This window comes from Microcaecilia unicolor, chromosome 6, assembly GCF_901765095.1.
Source record: "Microcaecilia unicolor chromosome 6, aMicUni1.1, whole genome shotgun sequence".
NCBI classification, from domain to species: domain Eukaryota; kingdom Metazoa; phylum Chordata; class Amphibia; order Gymnophiona; family Siphonopidae; genus Microcaecilia; species Microcaecilia unicolor.
The window spans coordinates 277,191,631-277,212,856 of record NC_044036.1 but is presented as its reverse complement, the minus strand read 5'-3'; the positions used below and the strand labels follow the sequence as shown (position 1 = coordinate 277,212,856).

Below are 21,226 nucleotides of genomic sequence, written 5' to 3'. Positions count from 1 at the left end.
GAATGCTGGCTCCTCCCATGACCAAAGGGCTTGGATTTGGTCGTTTCTGAGATGGGCGTCCTCGGTTTCCATTATCGCCGACGACCATTTCTAAGGATGACCATCTCTAAGGTCAACCTAAATGTTGAGATTTGGGCGTCCCTGACCGTATTATCGAAATGAAAGATGGACACCCATCTTGTTTCGATAATACGGGTTTCCCCGCCCCTTCGCCAGGAAGGCCTGCAAGGATGCCCTCAGGCACCCCGTTTGATTATGCCCCTCAATGGTTACTAATACGGATTATATTTAAGTCTTGATTAGGGTCTTTTTCTTTTCCTCTGGGATTGAACTATTTAGCTTATTCTTGATTATTTCTTCCAAGTTTTCTGGGGTCCTAAGTATTGGGGATTAATGGGAAGGGACAGTTAATTGATTTGATGTGGAGGTGGGGGGGAGTTTCAATCTATCCTTTTTTTCTTATGTGAATGATTTCATTTTTATTAGTTTCTGTATTCATTCCTTTCCTGATGTCCGAGCCAGTGGCGTAGCTAGGGTAGTTGACACCCGGGGCCAGTCATTTTTTAACACCCCCCCAAATCCAGTACTAGGCATACCGAGAATACAAAACACTCAGGACCTATAGAGCAATTCTACCATACCATAAGCAGTAATTTGTACGAGTCACAAGGAAAAGGAAAGCATCGTAAACATTACAGTGAGCACTAGAACATCAATTCACCTATTGTAAAACGAAAACAGACAGATTAGTACAGATCGTCGATCTTGCACAGTCAATGCCAACCGAAAGCCATGTCTTTTTCACAAACACAGATACACCCTAATCCACTATAGAATAAGTAATCATAAACTTTCTATTTAGACAAAAATTAAACTGAACCCCCGATGCCAGACTCTGAATATAATGCAACACCACAGAAACAGAAAATGTCCCCTAGTACTGTGCAAAATATAAAGACAGCAGATGTAAATTTGAAAAAACTAACAAATACCAATCACCACTTTACAAATTAACAAATAGAAATAAAACAAATACAGAAAATAAAATAATACCATTTTATTGGACTAATACATTTAGCTTCCAGAGGCCAAAATCTCCTTCCTCAGGTCAATACAGTATAGTGCTGTTACAGTATCCTAGCCTGAGCTGAGGAAGGGGGTTTTGTTCTCTGAAAGTTAAGTCAAAATGTATTAAAATTAGTCCAATAAAAAGATTACCTTATTTACATGTTCTACTTATAAACATTTATTAACACAGCTACAATACTATATCCTAAAGCAAAAAAATAAAAATATATATTTTATTTACTACTACTACTACTATTTAGCATTTCTATAGCGCTACAAGGCGTACGCAGCGCTGCACAAATATAGAAGAAAGACAGTCCCTGCTCAAAGAGCTTACAATCTAATAGACAAAAAAAAAAAGTAAGCAAATCAAATCAATTAATGTGAACGGGAAGGAAGAGAGGAGGGTAGGTGGAGGCGAGTGGTTACAAGTGGTTACAAGTCAAAGCAATGTTAAAGAGGTGGGCTTTCAGTCTAGATTTAAAGGTGGCCAAGGATGGGGCAAGACGTAGGGGCTCAGGAAGTTTATTCCAGGCTTAGGGTGCAGCGAGACAGAAGGCGCGAAGTCTGGAGTTGGCAGTAGTGGAGAAGGGAACAGATAAGAAGGATTTATCCATGGAGCGGAGTGCACGGGAAGGGATGTAGGGAAGGACGAGTGTGGAGAGATACTGGGGAGCAGCAGAGTGAGTACATTTATAGGTTAGTAGAAGAAGTTTGAACAGGATGCGAAAACGGATAGGGAGCCAGTGAAGGGTCTTGAGGAGAGGAGTAGTATGAGTAAAGCGACCCTGGCGGAAGACGAGACGGGCAGCAGAGTTTTGAACCGACTGGAGAGGGGAGAGGTGACTAAGTGGGAGGCCAGCAAGAAGCAGATTGCAGTAGTCTAAACGAGAGGTGACAAGGGTGTGGATGAGGGTTTTGGTAGAGTGCTCGGAAAGAAAGGGGCGGATTTTACGGATGTTGTAAAGAAAGAAACGACAGGTCTTGGCAGTCTGCTGGATATGAGCAGAGAAGGAGAGAGAAGAGTCAAAGATGACCCCAAAGTTTCGAGCTGAGGAAACAGGGAGAATGAGAGAGCCATCAACAGAAATAGAAAACGGGGGGAGCGGGGAGGTGGGTTTGGGGGGGGAAAATGAGAAGCTCGATTTTGGTCATATTTAATTTCAGGTGGCGTTGAGACATCCAGACAGCAATGTCAGACAAGCACGCTGAAACTTTGGTTTGGATGCAAGGTGAGATATCAGGGGTAGAAAGGTAGATTTGGGAGTCATCAGCATAGAGATAGTAGGAAAAGCCATGGGATGAGATTAATGAACCAAGGGAAGAAGTGTAGATAGAAAAGAGGAGGGGACCAAGAACAGAACCCTGAGGTACGCCGACAGGCAGAGGGATAGAAGTAGAAGAGGATCCACCAGAGTGAACACTAAAGGTGCGGAGGGAGAGGTAGGAAGAGAACCAGGAAAGGACAGAGCCCTGGAATCCAAGTGAGGACAGGGTATCGAGAAGTATGCTGTGATCGACAGTGTCAAAAGCAGCGGAAAGATCAAGAAGAATGAGGATGGAATATTGACCTCTGGATTTAGCCAGTAATAAGTCATTGGAGACTTTAGTAAGCGCAGTTTCGGTTGAGTGGAGAGGGCGAAAACCAGATTGTAGTGGGTCAAGAATAGCATGTGAGGGGGGAAACTCAAGGCAGCGGCGGTGAACAGCACGCTCAAGTAATTTGGAGAGAAAAGGAAGGAGGGAGATGGGTCGGTAATTAGAGGGACAAGTAGGGTTGAGTGAAGGCTTCTTAAGGAGAGGTGTGACCACAGCATGTTTAAAGGCAGCAGGGACAGTCGCAGTGGAAAGTGAGAGGTTGAGAATGTGACAGATAAAAGGAATAAGAGCAGGAGAGATGGCATTAAGAAGGTGGGTGGGAATGGGTTCAGAGGAACAAGTGGTACATTTTGAGGAAGAAAGGAGAAGTGTAGTTACAGTTTGTTGTCTCTGGTTTCTGCTTTCCTCATCTTCTTTTCACTGTCTTCCTTCCATCCAGCATCTGTCTTCGCTCTCTCTCTCTCTCTGCCATCCAGTGTCTGCCCTCTCTAATGTCCCTTCCATCCACTGTCTGCCCTCTCTCTCTGCCCCTTCCATCCACTGTCTGCCCTCTCTCTCCCTTCCATCCACATCTGCCCTCTATTTCTGCCCCTTCCAGCCACCATCTGCCTGAGTCTGCCATCTCTCTCTCCCCCTTCCATCAACATCTGCCCTTTCTCTCTGCCCCTTAAATCCATCTGCCCTCCCTCTCCCATCCATCCAGGATCTGCCCTCCCTCACGCTCCCCCCATCCATCCAAGGTCTGTCCCCTCTCTCTCTGCCCCCTCTTTTCAGCCCCCAGCCAGTTCTCCCCTTTTCTCTCACCAGTCCCGAGCTTCAGCCCCAGCCAGTTCTCCCTGTCCCCTTTAAAGCCCCCAGTCCCCACAGTTTCAGCCCCTGCCCCTTTTCAGCCCCCAGTTCCAGTACTAGCCCCCTTATCCCAACTACCCTCCTTTTCAGCCCCCAGTTCCAGCCCCCTTCATCCACCACAGCCTTGCATCCCCCCTTTTCAGCCCCAGACCCATTCTCCCACATGCCCCAGGCATGGACCCACTTCCATCCTGCCCCCTTGTCAGACCCCAGTTCCAGCTTCAGACTCCTTCTCCCATCTGAGCACTCCCCTCTCCAGTCCCGTTCTCCCCTCTAAGCTCCCCAATCCCCCTTGCCCCTCTGAGCACCCCTCTGAGCTCCCCCACCCCTCCCCAATCCCCTTCTCCCCTCTGAGCACCCCTCTGAGCTCCCCCACCCTCCCCAATCCCCTTCTCCCCTCTGAGCTCCCCAATCCCCTTCTCCCCTCTGAGCAGCCCTCTGAGCTCCCCCACCCTCCCCAATCCCCTTCTCCCCTCTGAGCTCCCCAATCCCCTTCTCTCCTCTGAGCACCCCTCTGAGCTCCCCAATCCCCTTCTCCCCTCTGAGCACCCCTCTGAGCTCCCCCACCCTCCCCAATCCCCTTCTCCCCTCTGAGCTCCCCAATCCCCTTCTCCCCTCTGAGCACCCCAATCCCATTCTCCCTTCTGAGAACCCCTGAGCTCCCCCACCCCAATCCCCTTCTCCCCTGTGAGCTCCCCCTCTCCCATCTGAGCCCCCCCTCCGTCGAGAGCCGACAGCTCTCGTCTTCTGCCACCACCCTGCCTTTTTTTAATCCATGCAGCCAGCGACGCAGGCAGCGCTTCCCATCTGCCCTGCATGCTGTGAAGGCAGAAAATCGTCTCGCTGGCATCGGGCCTTCCCTCGCTGTGTCCCGCCCTCGAAATAGGAAGTTACCTCACAAGGGGCGGGACACAGCGAGGGAAGGCCCGACGCCAGCGAGACGATTTTCTGCCTTCACAGCACGAAGGGCAGACGGGAAGCGCTGCCTGCGTCGCTGGCTGCGTGGATTTTTAAAAAAAGGCAGGGTGGTGGCAGAAGACGAGAGCTGTCGGCCCTCGACGGAGCACCCCCACCAGCTGGCACCCGGCCCCCACCGTCCCTGGTCTGAGCAAGTGCATATTCCTTGTATTATTTTGTTAAATTTACTATAAATAATTTTTTAAAAAGTATGCTCCATGAAGATAAATGGTGCATTAATAAGTATTAATGGAAAAAATCTGACCACAACAAGACTGCAAGCACTTAATTTACTGGACTAGAACACTCAATAGTCATATAATAATACTGCTGAATTAACTACATTAAGACTTTGAGGTGTATTTTCAAAGCACTTAACCTTACGAAGTTCCATAGTAATCTATGGAACTTTATAAGTCCAAGTGCTTTGAAAACGAGCCTTACAGTAACCTATGGAATTTTGTAAGTAAGTGCTTTGAAAATGAGCCCCATAGTAACCAATGGAACTTCGTAAGTCTAAGTGCTTTGAAAATGAGCCCTATAGTAACCTATGGAACTTTGTAAGTCTAAGTGCTTGGAAAATGAGCCCCAATAGCAACTCACCTCTAAATAAGAAATCTACCCCCCCCCCCCCCCCTTTAAAGGGTAACTTGCTGAGATATATTTTAGAATCAGCATCAGCAGACCAATTTAATAAGCTACAAAACAGAACAAGCCATGCCAAAAGCACCATATTCTTAGCCAAAGCTCTAACCAAATCTTATTAGACATCTGCCATGTGAGCTCTTCCTATATCCAAGTGCAGAAAAATAGGAACGCCGACAACAAAGACTGTATACACACCTCCACTAGTTGCTCTTAGGTAACTTAAATCTGTCCTTACTTAAGAGACAAAGCCAGATATAACATAGACAAGGACCTCTTGACATGAAACACTGCACCTGGAATGTCCCATCCCACAGATATTGTACCATCAACAGGTCTGTGCACACAAAAAGATTTTGTAGATTTGCTGACATCAATCAAAAGAGAATTAACTGAAGCAAACCATCCTGTCTGAGCAGTCCACTGATATCTTAAGCGCTGCCAACACCTGAGAATTTAAACAGATCAATTCATCTCTGCAAAAAATCACACTAATAAGTGGTCCTTCTCAGGAGGAACCTCATAATGAGATTGTTCTGGAACCTCAACATCATGGTTAGCATCCTCCAGGGAAGCAACAGAAGCTAAGTCTTCCTGGTCCTGTAATACATTCAGTCTAGGATGCTTGAAAGAGGATTCAATGGACCCCTCGCCCTCCTCCCCCCTGGCTAAAGAGATGTCAAAAGACTTCCTGCTGCAACCTCTCTCCTCACAGAAAAAGCTTTATTTATTTGGATTTTGCTCACACCTTTTTCAGTAGTAGCTCAAGATGAGTTACGTTCAGGTACACTGGACATTTCTCTGTCCCTAGAGGGCTCACAATCTAAGTTTGTACCCGAGGCAATGGAGGGTTAAGTGACTTGCCCAAGAACACAAGCGGCAGAGGTGGGATTTGAACCGATGCTCTAACCACTAGGCCACTCCTCCATTCTGCATTAATATAACAAACTAAGGAAAAAACTCTGTTCAGCTTCAGAATTCTTGGATATGTTTAACTTGCCAACCTCAAAAGAAGCTGCATATGAAGGCAAGAACACAGGTGGTTCAACTCAGGAAGAAACTACCAGGAGCGCATCAAAAAATGGCAGCATTTCCCACCACAACAAAATACTAAAAAAATTCTCAGCTAGCAGGAATGTTACACTGAGAAAGCACCAAAATTTCCCCACTGGCTGAAGTCAGTTTCTCCATTCTCTCCTCGCATCCCTGACAATGAGCCAACGCAGTGCCCGTTTGCTGGCATACCCCACAAACTGCATACCGTTTCAACTTTTCTGGGTAAGTTAAAATATTAGCTCCTTGACTGGGCTGAGAAAGAAATAGAGCTGAATGGACACCATATTGAAGGGGGAGAAGGAAGTACAACAATTTTTCAGAAGAGAACAAAAAGCTTTGTCTTTTCCCCCACACCAAAAAACTGAAAGTCTCTTAATTTCACAGAAAAATAAATTAGAGAGCAAATAGATGCATACCATACACTAGCTGAATTTTTTGTTTTTTTGGCTATTGCAAAAATACCTAGCTTGGACATTCAAGATTCCCTTTTTGTGAAGAAGAGATTGAGGACTACAACAGCTATCCCTTGTGCCAAGAAAAAGAGGGATGCTTGGAGAAAGAAGAGGGAGGGAGAGACCTTGAACCTTCGGGTGTAACACCCCAAGGCTCATAGAACAGCCAAGCTCCTCGAGTCTGAGCCTCACTCATTAGCTTCTGTCACCCCCTCCCTTTTTTTAACTCCAGAAAAACTGAAACAAACTTTCCTACAAGACTTGAAAAGAGGCTGCACTGGTCATCTGACCTACCACCAGCTAGATATTGAGAAATACTGCCTGGCTAATGAATTCTTAACTGATAATATCATAGTTCAGTACTTCTTTATCTCCACCTGCTGGCAGGAAATCATAACCCAAATATCTTGGCTAGTCTGGGGGATGATAAGGAATTGAAATTAGAAAATATGCAGCATTTGTACCATACATAGAATATGCATTATCAATATAATTAAGTGGAAAAGTACAGAGCACCAGACTTAATTTTTAAAACATTTCAAAAATGTGAAAAGCATGGGTACTTTTGAAATAGACATCTGTCCATCTATCATGGGAGCTGTCCACACTGTGGTTCTGAAAAGCAGTGACGTAAAATGGTTAGGATTACTGTTCATTCATATTTCACAAGTTTTGACTATGTTTTCTTATTGAACATGATAATGCAGATTGCAGAGAAATAGATTAATTTTATGCACAGAATGTAATAACTGGTAACGTGCACAGGCCACAAATAAGATTCAAAATATGCAGAAATATAGGAAAACATGAGATCGCAAAGCAAATCCATAAAGAACCTGACAGAATTACAATATAAAGGTCTAAAAAATTGTAGAGAATTCAGACTAGTATATTGTTTAATCAAGATCCCAACAATGAATGTCAATTAATTTCCATTTCTCATTATTAAAAGTTACAGACCTATACTCCTCAGGGTACAATGCAAATTACCAACCTATAACCTTCGGAAGCTTTGATGATATTGTGCTACTTTTATTCCTGTGCACAGATGTTTCTAAGAACCTTGGAGCTCAAACTGTTCAGGTTAGCTAAAACTGTCATGGGAATACCAATATTACACATACATTGGAAGGGCATAAAAAAGCAGGAGACTATCAAAGGCAAACACTACAGAAAGTCTGTATTTCACAGACATAGACACACAAAGTAGATGAAAAACAAAGTCTTAATTCAAAACAGGCCCATGTTATGTGCCAAGTACAAATAATTGGTAAGCTACTCCATTGCCCAGGTACAAAAAAATAAAAGAAAAATAATTACATTGTGAGCCCACTAGGGTAAGGAAAAAAAGTACCTGTATATAAATGTAACTACTTTGATTGTAACTACAAAACAATGGCATATAAAATCCCTTCTCCTTTCCCCTCCCTACTGCACACATGCTGAAAATTCAAGTCACTAGAGGAAAGCAGGCATGACTGAAAGGCTGTGGTGCAATATTCCAAAGACCAGAAGTGTTCACTGGGAGATGCACAACATATCCATCTAGCAATACTCTAAGACCAGGGCCGGAAAAATATTTAGAAGAGTTAGGAGCCCCTTTACTAAAGTTTAGCATGCACTAACAAACATTAGCATGCGCTAAGTACCATGTGAGCCATAGATATAAAATAGGTTGTGCAGCATTTAGTGTGTGCTAAGTTGTAGTAAGAGAGCCCCTTAGACACTAGCTGATTTTTTTTTTTTAAGGAATGAAAGAAAAATTTCCCTGTGTAATTTACCCTTTTCTCCCCTTTGACACTTTTTTCCCATTTATTTTAACCTAAACTTTTCATGTTTTAGCTTATTTTTATCCATGTCAGTTCTTTTATTTCTTGTCTCATCCCTCTCCTATCTCTTGCCACATCCTTAGGCAGCCTAGCAGCTTCTTTTTACTTGGAGGGGGCACAGAGTTACTAAGCAGCAGCTCCTCTTGAGTCTAAAGCAAAGCTACAAGCGTACATGCCATACATTACATTTTAGATAAGGGGCACCAGGCTGATCAGTATTTTCCAGCTCTACACAATGCACATTATCTTTGCTTTGTATAGTGTCTTTATTCAAGGTGCTGCCAAAGGTTGCCATATCTCCTTTTGCAAGAGAGCGCAAACATTTTCTTATATATGTGAACTATGAAAATTATGCAGCTTAACTTGTCCAACAACTCTTCATCAAAATGCAAAGTTGCAATGCTTTTGATGGTTCTAATTCCTCATACACACAGTCACATTATAAAATTAGATTATTGATGTACTAGGTAATCCATGTTCACACATCAACATGTACAAACAAATTAAAGCTGAAGACACTAATATATTCCATTCAGTAATTAAGTTTCAGATATTTGATAATCATAGCTAACAGGGAGATAACACTAGTGCAAAGACAGCAATGACTGCAGAATTAACACAAAAGTTCAAAAAACGTTGCCAAAACTTAGCTGGCAAAAGGGCCCTTCTACTAAACTGCACTAAGTATTGCACTTACCGTACAGTTAACACCAAAATTATTGTGTGGTAAATGAAAGGCTATGTGGTAAATACAGAGGGCATGCCCTACATCTGCCCTGCACTTACTGCACAGGACAGACAGGAGCAGGCTTTCCACATTATCGGCTCAGACATGAAATTCAGCCCCAGGGCCACTGTGACACTGACAGCTGGTTGGAGTGATACAACTCAGTCATGATCTTCCCCGTACAAACCCTGCAACCTCCAATCTGCACCCAAACCTCCAATCATCCCTACCCCCGCATCTTCTGATTCCCTCCAGCCTCCAATCCCCCCATACCCTCCAATACAACCCTTAACCTATCAGGTCAATGGCCTAGCCCCCAGAATCAATAGATCTTCCCCATGAAAACACCCCCCTTCCCAACAGCATCCCCAGACAACCACCCTCTCCCTACACTTTCAATACCCCAATACTCCTGGATAAACACTGGAAAAAACACCACTTCCCCCACTACTGTCTCACCTCTCTGTCTTGTATCTGCCACTCAGATTTTGTGCCTTTACTGCACTGAAAATTTCTAAGTGACACAAACCTACCTAAAGGTACCAAGCAAACACTGATTATTTTGTACTTTCCGAGAACCCCTAATTAGCTAGAAAATAAACATCTACATTTACAATTTATAGGCACCTAAGAAGAGAATCCCTAAAACGTTTTATAATTCTCTCACCTACTATTCTTTTGCTATGTAAGGTGAGGTTACAGAATCAGAGAAAAAAAACCTACTAATTTTCAAGCTACTGATTTTCGAAGCACATGTATCTGAATTGGCAGTGGAATCACATATATATAGAGAGAGAGAGAGAGAGAGTTAGTAATATTCCAAGAAAGAATACTGTTCATTATCACAGAACTCCTTTGATTAAAAAAAACCCATTTAGGGGTCCTTTTACCAAGCTGCGGTAAACTGACCCCTGCGATGGCATCAGCACAAAGGTTTGCTACACGCTGAGGTCCCTTTTTACTGACAGCAGTGGGTAAAAGGCCTTAAAAAAAAAGGAAATGGCTGTGTGGTAAGTTAACCACATGCAGCACAGCCATTTCCCAGGGCAGACCATACTGCCACCTATTTAGGAAGCGGTAAGGGCTCCTGTGCTAACCAGACAGTAAAAATGTAACAATATTTTTGAAGCACCGGAAATGGAGAAAAGTGGGGGGCAAGCACTACCGCTGGACTCCTGCAGTAGCCCGGAGGTGCTGCTGGATTGCAACACTTTAGTAAAAGGGCCCCTTAAATATCCTCACTCAAAAAAACAAACATATTATTTTCAACAAATTGAAATTAGCAAATTTTGCATAAAGGTAAAAAAAGTAATGGAAGGATGAGACATACTAATACCATATTCACCAAAGGTCATTGGCAAAAAACTTCCGACAATGTCAATGCTCAACAGTGCCCAAAAATCTTTCTGTAAGTTACATCAAATTTAATGAATTTATAGTGCAACTTATCTTTGTAGCAAGAAGACAATTTAAGGTAGAAGAAACTTGCATTGTTGAGCACTGACATTGTCGGAAGGTTTTTGCCAATGATGAAGTTATGATCTGTTTAGATCGCTACCGCTCCGTAAAGCTCACCAGGGGTCTGAGTGTCTTTGAGGCTTTTCCTTCCTTTTAAAAGAAAGTTTTTTTCAATATTTATTGGAATTTCATAGGAATGTTTATTTACTGTTAGCCACATTGAACTCGAGTATGTTCAGGATAATGTGGGGTATAAATGTCAAAATAAATAAACAGTATTGGTGTGTTTCAGTTTTGTTAGGATGAGTTTCGAAACTATGCTGTCACCTCTACTTTTGACATTGTAAATTCTCCTGGGCATAGGCTACATAATAGGTATGTCATTCTGAATGGGGGAAAAAGGCAGATTTTCCAAGGATAAAATCAGAAATCCACTGAAACAAAAACACAAGCAAACTATGTAAAATACATAAATGGAACACTTGTTTTTAATTACAGACTCCCTGCAGCATTGCACTGAATCCCCCTCCTCCACTTCCACTAAAGATACATGATCAGTGTCTACGTCACTCCAACACTGGCAAGCAGGATGGACCATGAATAGAGCAGTACAGAGTTCTTCTTCATGGTTGATTACACAAACGATTACAGGGACACATACTGTGCAGATCATTCTTCACAAAAACTGACAGTCCATGCTTAAGTGGAAGTACAGCCATACTTCCAACATCTGCTATTTAATACAGTTCAAACAGCCATATAAATGGCATGCTGTCTACACTGTTAAAAGAATTCATAGCAAACACCACTTAGACACGCTTGAAACCAGTAAACTAGTCTTATAACCACTGCCTAAGCTACCGTAATGCATTGACACCATGCATACAAAGGAATGGGCTGAAGATGTTACATATTTATAGTAGTTATGAAACTGTGCTGTGTAGCTTCTTTGGAATAGCTTAATATCTGTTGCTACAGGGCAATCCAACGCAAGGTTTAAAGGATTTGCATCAGGATTTAGCTCACAACTTTTTCAGTAGTGGCTAGAGGTGTGCATGGCCAAAAACACTGTTCGATTTGTGCTCATCTGAGATACATTCCTCCTGATTTTCAGACATTTTTTCATGCTCATCTGATTTGTTTTAAATTTGTGTATTGTTTGCACACAAGAATTTTAAAATGCAGCATTGACTATACATGTGTTAATTTGGAAGAATACCTGTGTACAAGTGATGTGTGTGTGTGTATAAATGACTCAAATGCACACTCCTAGAAGCTCAAGATGAGTTACAGTCAGTACAGCAGATGTTCTCTTGTTCATGGAGGTCTTCATCTGGGGCAAATTCTTTAAGTGGCGCCTAAAAATTTACACCCAAACCTCCGAACATTTAGCATGATTCCACAAAGTGAGTGCGCCATATACAGAATCATGCATAGCGCAAACAATGACATGATCACTGGCCTGAGCGGCTAAGTAATCATGCCAACGTTCATGCATAGGTGCGATTTGAAATATGACGCACACCCTTTGTAGAATTGCACTATGCACAATTCTATATATGATGCACTCTATTTCTCATGAAATTCTAGATCCAAGCTGAACCAGAGCAGCAACATCAGCATGCAAAACATCATGATGTCATCCATGCAGGGACAGTGTGAAAAATGGCCACCAGAAGGAGGCAGACACACTATACTGCTGGCCAGGCTCTTCCTCACCAAGCCGGTCAGGCATTTCATTTTACCTGGCCACAGAAAAAGGAACTATAACTTCTTCAGGAGGGACTGGTTCAGGTTAACTGAGGAATATAATAATGAAGTCTCCTACCACAGCGAGGTAAGTGCAAACCAGCAGATAAGGTTTCATGAAAGCATCAGTCAGGTGCAACCCCTGTACAAGAATGCAATCTTTTGTATACTGGATTGCTATGCTTTAGCAAAAGGGCCCCTTAACTATCCTAACTCAAAAAATATATAAAAATGTTAATGGAGTAATGAGATATCACATATGCCATAAATAGTAATAAACATATTATTTTCAACAAATTGAAATTAGCCAATTTTGCATGAAGATAAAAAAGGTAATGGAGGGATTAGACATACTAATACCATATTCACCAAGGGTCAGCCTGATTACTTGGTATATTGTAAGAGACTGAAACCTCTCCTCATTGAGAGCTTTCCATCCATTGATGGCGTATCTTAGATTGCAACTGGCCATCAATGGTCTATATTTATGGCTTTGTAAACCGTGTCTGTTGACAATGGAGGATGAAGTGAATTGCTCTAATGATAAGACAGCTGTTCTAACCACAAGGCTACATCATATTCTAAATAGCCCTATGCGTCAATCACCTGTACTGAATCTATTGGAGGACAAGCCTGTTCATGGATGAGTGTGAAATATCTAATGCCATATAGGTCCTTAACTAGGAATGAGATCACTGAAACCATCCCAAGAGTCTTTCCCCCATGATGTTATTCCCTTATGTAAAGCCCCACTGCAAATAGCAATGTAGCATTTGGAAACATATGTCATGTACCTGCTACTCAACCTCCTTCTCGCTCTCATCCCTTGTCTCCATACAGAGGACCTGAAAAAAAGGAGCCATTATCTGTGCCAGATGAAGGCGGATTACTTCTAGGGATTGAGGCGCCAAATGAAGGCTGAGCTAGGTGAATAATATTGCAATGTCACAAGCATACACAATTGGCTCCCTCTCCACTTTGTGGTTATAATGGTCCAGGTGGAAGGAGGAGAGGAGAGAGAGGAAGAAGAATACAGCCCACCTCCTTCCCTTTCTCCTCCTCCAGCCCATGATGGTCACAACCCCCTATCCCCCAGAATGTCCTCCCAACCTTGAACCCCCCCTGGTCTAGATAGGGCCCCCTGGGCCTACCTCATATCCGTGGTAGTCCAGTGGGGGCAAAGGGGGAAGGAGCAAGCCCACTCACTTCTGCCCCTTACTGACTGGATGTCTTTCACAACCTCTTCTGGCAGCTCATGCTACTACACAAATATGATGAGCTGCCTCAAAGGGATTCATGGCAGCCATTTTATTCAGGCAGCTGCAAGCGGTAGGAGTCAGTGGGCTTTGCTCTTGTCCCCATTGCCCCCACTAGACTACCATGGATATGAGTAGGCCTGGGGTGGGGCTATCTAGACTGGGGAGTTGGGGGTTTGACAAATGTTTCGTGGGAGAGACGGGTTGTGACTGTTGCAGACTGGAGGAACGGGAAGGGTAGGAGGGGGCTGCATCTGCGTGCAGGAGGGAGATTGCAGGGATAAAACAAAAATAAGATTTATGTGGGTCCCAGCTGATATTCAGCCTCAATATTAGCCAGCACCCGCATAAGCTCCAGCGGCCAGCGCCACTTAAATTAGCCTATTATTCAGTATCAACAAAGTATCAAAGCCTATGGGATACAAATGTAACAAATATTGTGTCTTGTCTTTTCATCTCAATGCCTGTGACTACTCTATTATTATCATGGTTATGAGGCTACTACACAGATCACCTGCAAGACTAGCAATGGTGTTGTTATGTGGAAGACACATACATATATATCTACTGCGGGAGGAGCTAGGTGCAGTAAGGGAGGGGGAGGGGAAAACATGGGGTCACTCATGTTAATTTTGATCACAATGGGGGTGAGATGGGAGAGGGAAGGGGGGAATGGTGGTGGGGAACTGACAGTTCAATTTGAACTGTCCAGTGCTTTTGACCTAGTTGATCACAGTATTTTGCTTTTGCTCCCCGATTCATTAGGGATTCGGGGTCTTGTTTTATCCTGGGTCCAAGGCTTTTTAAGTAGATCATATAAGGTGAAGATGCAAGGTGAACTTTCTGACTCTTCGGACACAGTGTGTGGGGTGCCTCAGGAGTCCCCTCTCTCGCCTTCATTGTTCATTTTAAAGCAACCCTTATCAGATTATTTAGACTCACTTTAGCTGCAATTTTATATATACACTGACAATATCACAGTGCGAATACCTTTTACTTCAGGTAATTCATGAGGCTAATGTGTTGCGTTGATTACAGGCAGTTAACGCTTGGGTTTGTTCTTTCAGAGTGAAGATAAATAAAGAAAAAACTACGTTTCTTTGGCTTGGTCCCCTGACCTTTTTGAGATATAACCCCACTAATAAATTAGGTAATATTGATCTAACCCTTGATGCAGTCTCGAGAATTCTAGGTGTGGCACTTGATAGCCAATACTCTTTCAACATTCAGGTTAATAAGGTAGTTAGCAAATCTTTCAATCTACTCAAAAAGCTTTGGGACACTCGTAGTTATTTTGAACCACTGATTTTTCGCCTAGTAGTGCAGTCTCTAATATTACCACTATTAGATTACTGCAATTCCATTTATATTGGCTGTATTAAATCTTTAATTATGAAATTGCACACAGTACAGAACACTGCAATTAGAGTCATCTTTTCAGCAAATAAATATGATTATATCTCTCCTTTTGTTTTTGCAGTCATCTACTATGTTATGTTATATTTTTATTTTCAACATTTTTATTGATGACAATTAAAATAAGATACATTCCACATCTGGCATAAATAACATATCTAGAAAGGCAAAGCGGGGTTCACACTCTCCACAGCAATCGAACACAACAAGGAAATGGGGTGGAGAGAGCCCAATATCAAGAGATCAGTCACCACATATAAGGGTAAGATGCTCCAGAAAAACCTTTATTAGGACCCAACACGCCCCGTGTTTTAAAATTTTTTTTTATAAATTTCCATAAATTTTATTAACCACTATATTTTTAGTTATAATAGCCTGGATGTATTATTTCTATATTTTATATGTGTATATATGTTTTGCTTTGATATGCAGCTGTTCTGCACACATATATGTATACATACATACATATGTATTTATATTTTCAATCTTAAATGGGTGTTTTTGATTTAGAAAATTTTTTTAGCAATTGTAGATGATAAAACCTTTTGGAGAACTATTTTTGTTTAAATAGGATACATTCGATATATTGGATTTATGTGGGAGATTTTTTATTGTTTATTTTTAATTTTTATTTTTATTTTCTTTATTTTTATTTTCATTATTATGAACTAAATTATTACTAATAGAATATCAGGACATATTGGTTCAAAATTTTATAATAATGATCTATTTATGTCCAGTATTTTACAATTTTTTAAAGATAAGACAGGTGCTTAATTCAAATATTATTTTTCAAAATATTTTTAATATAAACAATTTATTATATTTAGCCGTAGAGTACCAATGATTTGTTTAACGTTGACTATTTGATTTAACAAATTAAATGACGTTGTGCCTTTTTAAGCCAGATGATTATCTATATATATATTTTTTTCTAATTAACTAATTTAAATATCGTCATCACTCTGTTTAAATATATATTTGAGTTGCCTATTGATAGACCACTGATGATGTATTTAACGCCGATTATCTTAATAGCACTATATAAATTGTCCGAGTGACGTTCCTCTCTATTTCTATGTTCATTTATTTAAAACACCCAGATGATCATTAGTTTAACGGCTCCTTTTCAATTAATCTATTGTTTTTAATTAACTAATTTTCTTTCACAATAGATGTAGTTTTTAAAAAATTTTCTGGCTTGATCATTTGTTCGTTCATCTGTCTATCAAATATATCCAATCAGTGTTGTTTACGTCACCATTTTTTGCTATTTAATTCGAGTAGTTTTTTGGCGTTCGCTTTGATTCTTTCAACCTTTTAGCAGTACGTTACATGACGTGCTTATTACGGTAAGGCTATCATTCGTGTGTATAAATTTTGTAGTTCCCCGATATTTTAGTTTTTACGTTTCATATTTGGAACATGACATTTTAAATGGTATATTTTTATTTGTCTTCATTAGTTTTTTAGATTTGATCAGGCCTGATTTTATATATAGGTTGACACCTTTGTTTCGTTTATATCTCCATTTGGTATCATTGAATTTAAGTAGTTTTTTGATATCCGTTGTATACTATATTGAGTTTTAACTTTTTAGCAGTGCGTTATATTGAGCGCTTGTTAAGATGAGGTTACCCCATATATTTTAAAGTTTCCAGATATTTTACTTTCACTTTTGAGACTTCTAGAATACCTCATTTGTTTCTATTTGCTAAGGACGCTTTATCTATTTTAAATGGGGTGTTCTTAGTAACCTTGACTATATGGTTTTAGAATCGGGTTCAGGTTTTTACTTTACTTTGTTGCTCTAATCACGGGTTGATAGCTCATTACGCTATACAAACACATACTCATACATTAAAGATACGTCCATTTGGTTGTTTTTCCTTATTTGCCAATTTTCAATTATAGTTTTAGCAGTAGTCAGCTGATACTCATTAATTAGATGGTCATTTATTTTAATTGAAAGACTTTATTTTGTTTATATTTTTCATTTCCCTCATTATTAACCATTTCCCCATACTTGCCATTTTAAACTTAAATATCGCTCGTATACATTTTAATTAAATTAGTATCTCCATTTTTATTGAGGTATTTTGGATTTAAATAATATTTAAAAGATTTTTATATACACATATATATATTTCATAAGTTTTGTGATATATCTTTTCATCCACAAATAATTAAAATTATTATTAAGTGGTTTAAAATATTTAAAATTTTTAAATTTATGATGTGTATCCCATGTATATATATACATACATACAATTTGTTCATTTATCTTTTAGGTTTTTGTGATTCTTATTAACGATCATTAAGTGTTCCATCAACCAGTATACCCTCATATATTTATTGATTGGTAGGTTTTTTCCTCTTTTCCTTATTTATGTCTTATAAGTGATTTAAAAATATTATAAAGTTACAAACCTACTGAATATTATTTGATGTAATATATTCTATTGGTGATAACTCTATTTTTATATACATATAAAGGTTGGGTATTTGTAATAGATTTAACTATATTATATTTTTATGTTAAAATATCTAAGTTTTATCCATTAGCTTCTCGATATTATGGCTCTCTGCTATTGACTTAAAAATTTTTTGTCTAAAAACTTTCTTGAATATAGATGTATAACTTTTTATATAAAAGAAATGTATATGTTATGTTCTGTTTGGTTTTTATAATTGTATCTATGATGTTTTTAATAAGTATTATATAAATATATGATTGGTTATGATTATGTAAATGATTTGTTTTTATATATATTTTTATATGTTTTGATGTATGTTTTTATATGTTTACAATTTTGTAGACCCCTGAAGAAGGCTGATATAGCCGAAACATGGGCCGTGTTGGGTCCTAATAAAGGTTTTTCTGGAGCATCTTACCCTTATATGTGGTGACTGATCTCTTGATATTGGGCTCTCTCCACCCCATAAATAACATATCAACATCATAACATACATAACAGAAAGCCAATGATTGAGTCCGTCAACAATTTTTGTTTTCACATTTTCACCCTCCCCCTCTACCCTCCCATATCATTACCCCTTCCCCTCCCGTTGCCCTCTCCCCTCCCTCAAGTGCCCTAGGACTTGGACTCTGATAGTCCTAGGGTACCCCCCCCCCTAGTGGAGCCATAGTATATCTCTCCTTTAATGTTACTGTTACACTGCCAGTGGAAGCCAGATTACAATTTAAAGTCCTGGTTTTGATCTTTAAGGATTTTTGTGGGGATTTCTCAGGCTATCTGATTGACCATTTTGCATTTTTCAATAGGAATCATGATAGAGTCACTAGAAATCTTTTTCTGTTAGATGTTCCCTCTGTTCGTAAAGTGAAGGCTTTGTGTTTTCTCCAGTCCTCACTGAATTATCAAACAGCTTCCAGCTGGAATTCTCTCCCTTCCTCTTAAGGCATACAGAATACTATTATGAGTTTAGGAAACTGTTGAAGACTTTTCTTTTTAGAAAATATGTCTCCTAATTTATAGATGTTGCTCTCAAGTTTTAGATTGGGATTATTCTATATAATTATCTGGAGTATGCTCCTTCATTTGACGTTATCTGCTTAGAACTTGTTGGTTCTAGTGGGTTATAAGATCATAATGTAATGTAATGTAGCTATGTAGTTGTCCCCAATGTCACAAAAATTATTTCTGAGTGAGATGGTCTCGGACCTCCTGGCCTGTCTTGCTTGCAGAGGTGGAAGATCACCTTCGGGCTCATTTTCGAAAGAGGACGCCCATCTTTCGACACAAATCGGAAGATGGACGTCCTTCTCCCAGGGTCGTCCAAATCAGTATAATCGAAAGCAGATTTTGGACGTCCCCAAGTGCTTTCCATCACAGGGACGGCCAAAGTTCAAGGGGGCGTATCAGAGGCGTAGTGAAGGCGGCACTTGGGCATGCCTAACACTTGGACGTCCTCGACCCATAATCGAAAGAAACAAGGACGTCCCTGACGAACACATGGACAACTTTACTTGGTCGTGTTTTTCTTAAGACCAAGGCACAAAAAGGTGCCCGAAATGACCAGATGACCACCGCAGAAAATCGGGGATGACCTCCCTTTGCTTCCCCAGTGGTCACTAACTCCCTCCCACCCTCAAAAAATATCTTTAAAAATATTTTTCCAGCCTCAGATGTCATACTCAGGCCCATGACAGCAGTATGCAGGTACCTGGAGCAATTTTAGTGGGTGCAGTGCACTTCAGGCAGGCGGACCCAGGTCCATCCCCCCTATTACGTTTGTGGAGGAAACAACGAGCCCTCCAAAACCCACCATACCCACATCTAGGTGCCCCCCTTAACCCGTAAGGGCTATGGTAGTGGTGTACAGTTGGGGGTAGTGGGGTTTTTTTGGGGGGGGTGGGGGGGCTCAGCACACAAGGTAAGGGAGCTGTGTACCTGGGAGCAATTTATGAAGTCCACTGCAGTGCCCCCTAGGATGCCCGGTTGGTGTCCTGGCATGTCAAGGGGTCCAGTGCACTACAAATGCTGGCTCCTCCCACGATCAAAGGGTTGCATTTGGTCGATTCTGAGATGGACGTACTTGGTTTCCATTATTGCCGAAAATCAGAAACGACCAAGTCTAGGGACGACCATCTCTAAGGACGACCAAATTTCTGGATTTGGACGTCCCTGACTGTATTATCGAAACAAAAGATGGATGTCCATCTTGTTTCGAAAATACGAGTTTCCCCGCCCCTGGATGGGGAAGTTTTGCGAGGACTTCCTCATCAAAACTTGGACATCCCTTTCGATTATGCCCTTCCTTGTGGTCCCTGGGGTTTCTCATCTTCACTACTCTCCTCTCTGGCCTGGTCCTGGGGTTCAGGCATATGGCAGGATACCGCCAAATTGTGCAGCATGCAGCAGGCAACAAAGATGTCACAGACTTTGGATAGCCTATAAAGTATCCTCCTCCCCCCCCCCCCCAAAAAAAATGGTCGCGTCACTGGAACCGCGACTTTAGAAGTTCAAATGCCCATTAAATCACTGACCGGGTTGCAGCTTGGGCTCTGTTGTATCTTTGCTCCTACAGGCTCTGGGGGTTCACTATGGAGGTCATTAGCCACCTCCTCAGCGGGTAACCACAATCACCTGCATTGAGGACAGGAGACAACAGAAGATATACACAGCTTTTTTGCATGTTATCAGGTTCCACAAGCGTGTTCTGTGGCATCCACCAGACCACTGGACTCACGCAGGCCACACACCTGTGGTGAAAAGAGAGAGATGTAGTCAATGAATGAAAGGGGGTTGGGGTTGCAGGATGATCCTCACCTAATAACCAGCTGCCTCGGATCACTCCCCTCTGGAAAGCATCGTGGATGCCAGACCTCGAAAGGATATATGACTCATAGCATGATCCTAGGTAGTTTGCACACGTCTGTGATTTTCATTGCAGTGCTGCAAACCACTTGCATGCTGAGTGACAGATAGCCTCTATGATTCCGATACTCTCGCTCAGCAGCTGCACGTGGCCTGAGGACCTCATGTGTGCAATTGATTGCACCCAGGACAGAGGGGAATTGGGCTAACTGGTAAAAGGCCATCATTGTCCGTTGCTGTTCTGCCTCATGCATGGGGAACTGGATACAAAACGTGTTCCTTCTCAAACAGATCCAGGGAATGAAAAATCAGTGTTCCTCTTTTCAGCCTCTCCCTGTGGATGCATAATGGGCTTCCCCAGCCATGTTCCCAAGGGATAGCCATGGTCACTAGGGTTTCCAACTGAACCCAGACTCACCTGACAAGGTTGCTCCAAACCTGGGCCTACTCCATTGCATGCAGGGACTTGTACTTCTGCTTTCTCCACTGTATTCCCTAAGAAAAGCCAGACTACAAGTCCCTGTATGCAATGGGTCAAGCCAGGACTGGATCACCCAGTCAGGCCAGATTGAATCCAGATTGCAACCCTAATGGTCACCTGCCTAGGACAGTGTAGAGACATACATCTATTCTGTGTGTCAGCATATCCACTGAGTCTTGTTATTATCCTCCCCGCCTTGGGGACCTGCCTACTCATACAAGGCAGTCATGGTCTGCTGTTGGTCTGAGTAGGCCTGTTCCGACAACAGTCCAGAAACATCACAATGCAACGTGAGGTAGCTGGCTGCCTAAGGCCTGCACCATCTCCTAGGGGAGGTGGGAG

General features: G+C 41.6%; 1 protein-coding gene across 2 annotated transcripts in view; it reads right to left on the bottom strand.

Moving 5' to 3' along the window:
* TTLL11 (tubulin tyrosine ligase like 11) overlaps positions 1 to 21,226 on the bottom strand; it is a 278,011-nt gene that overhangs the window by 235,930 nt on the left and 20,855 nt on the right. The window contains exon 2 of one of the 2 annotated variants that reach the window (XM_030207556.1): positions 20,173 to 20,288. The exons of the other annotated variant lie outside the window; for it this stretch is intronic. Within the exon in view, the coding sequence (XP_030063416.1) occupies positions 20,173 to 20,178 (6 nt within the window). The 5' untranslated portion in view covers positions 20,179 to 20,288. The remainder of the gene's footprint in view (positions 1 to 20,172; positions 20,289 to 21,226) is intronic. 2 annotated transcript variants of the gene reach the window in all.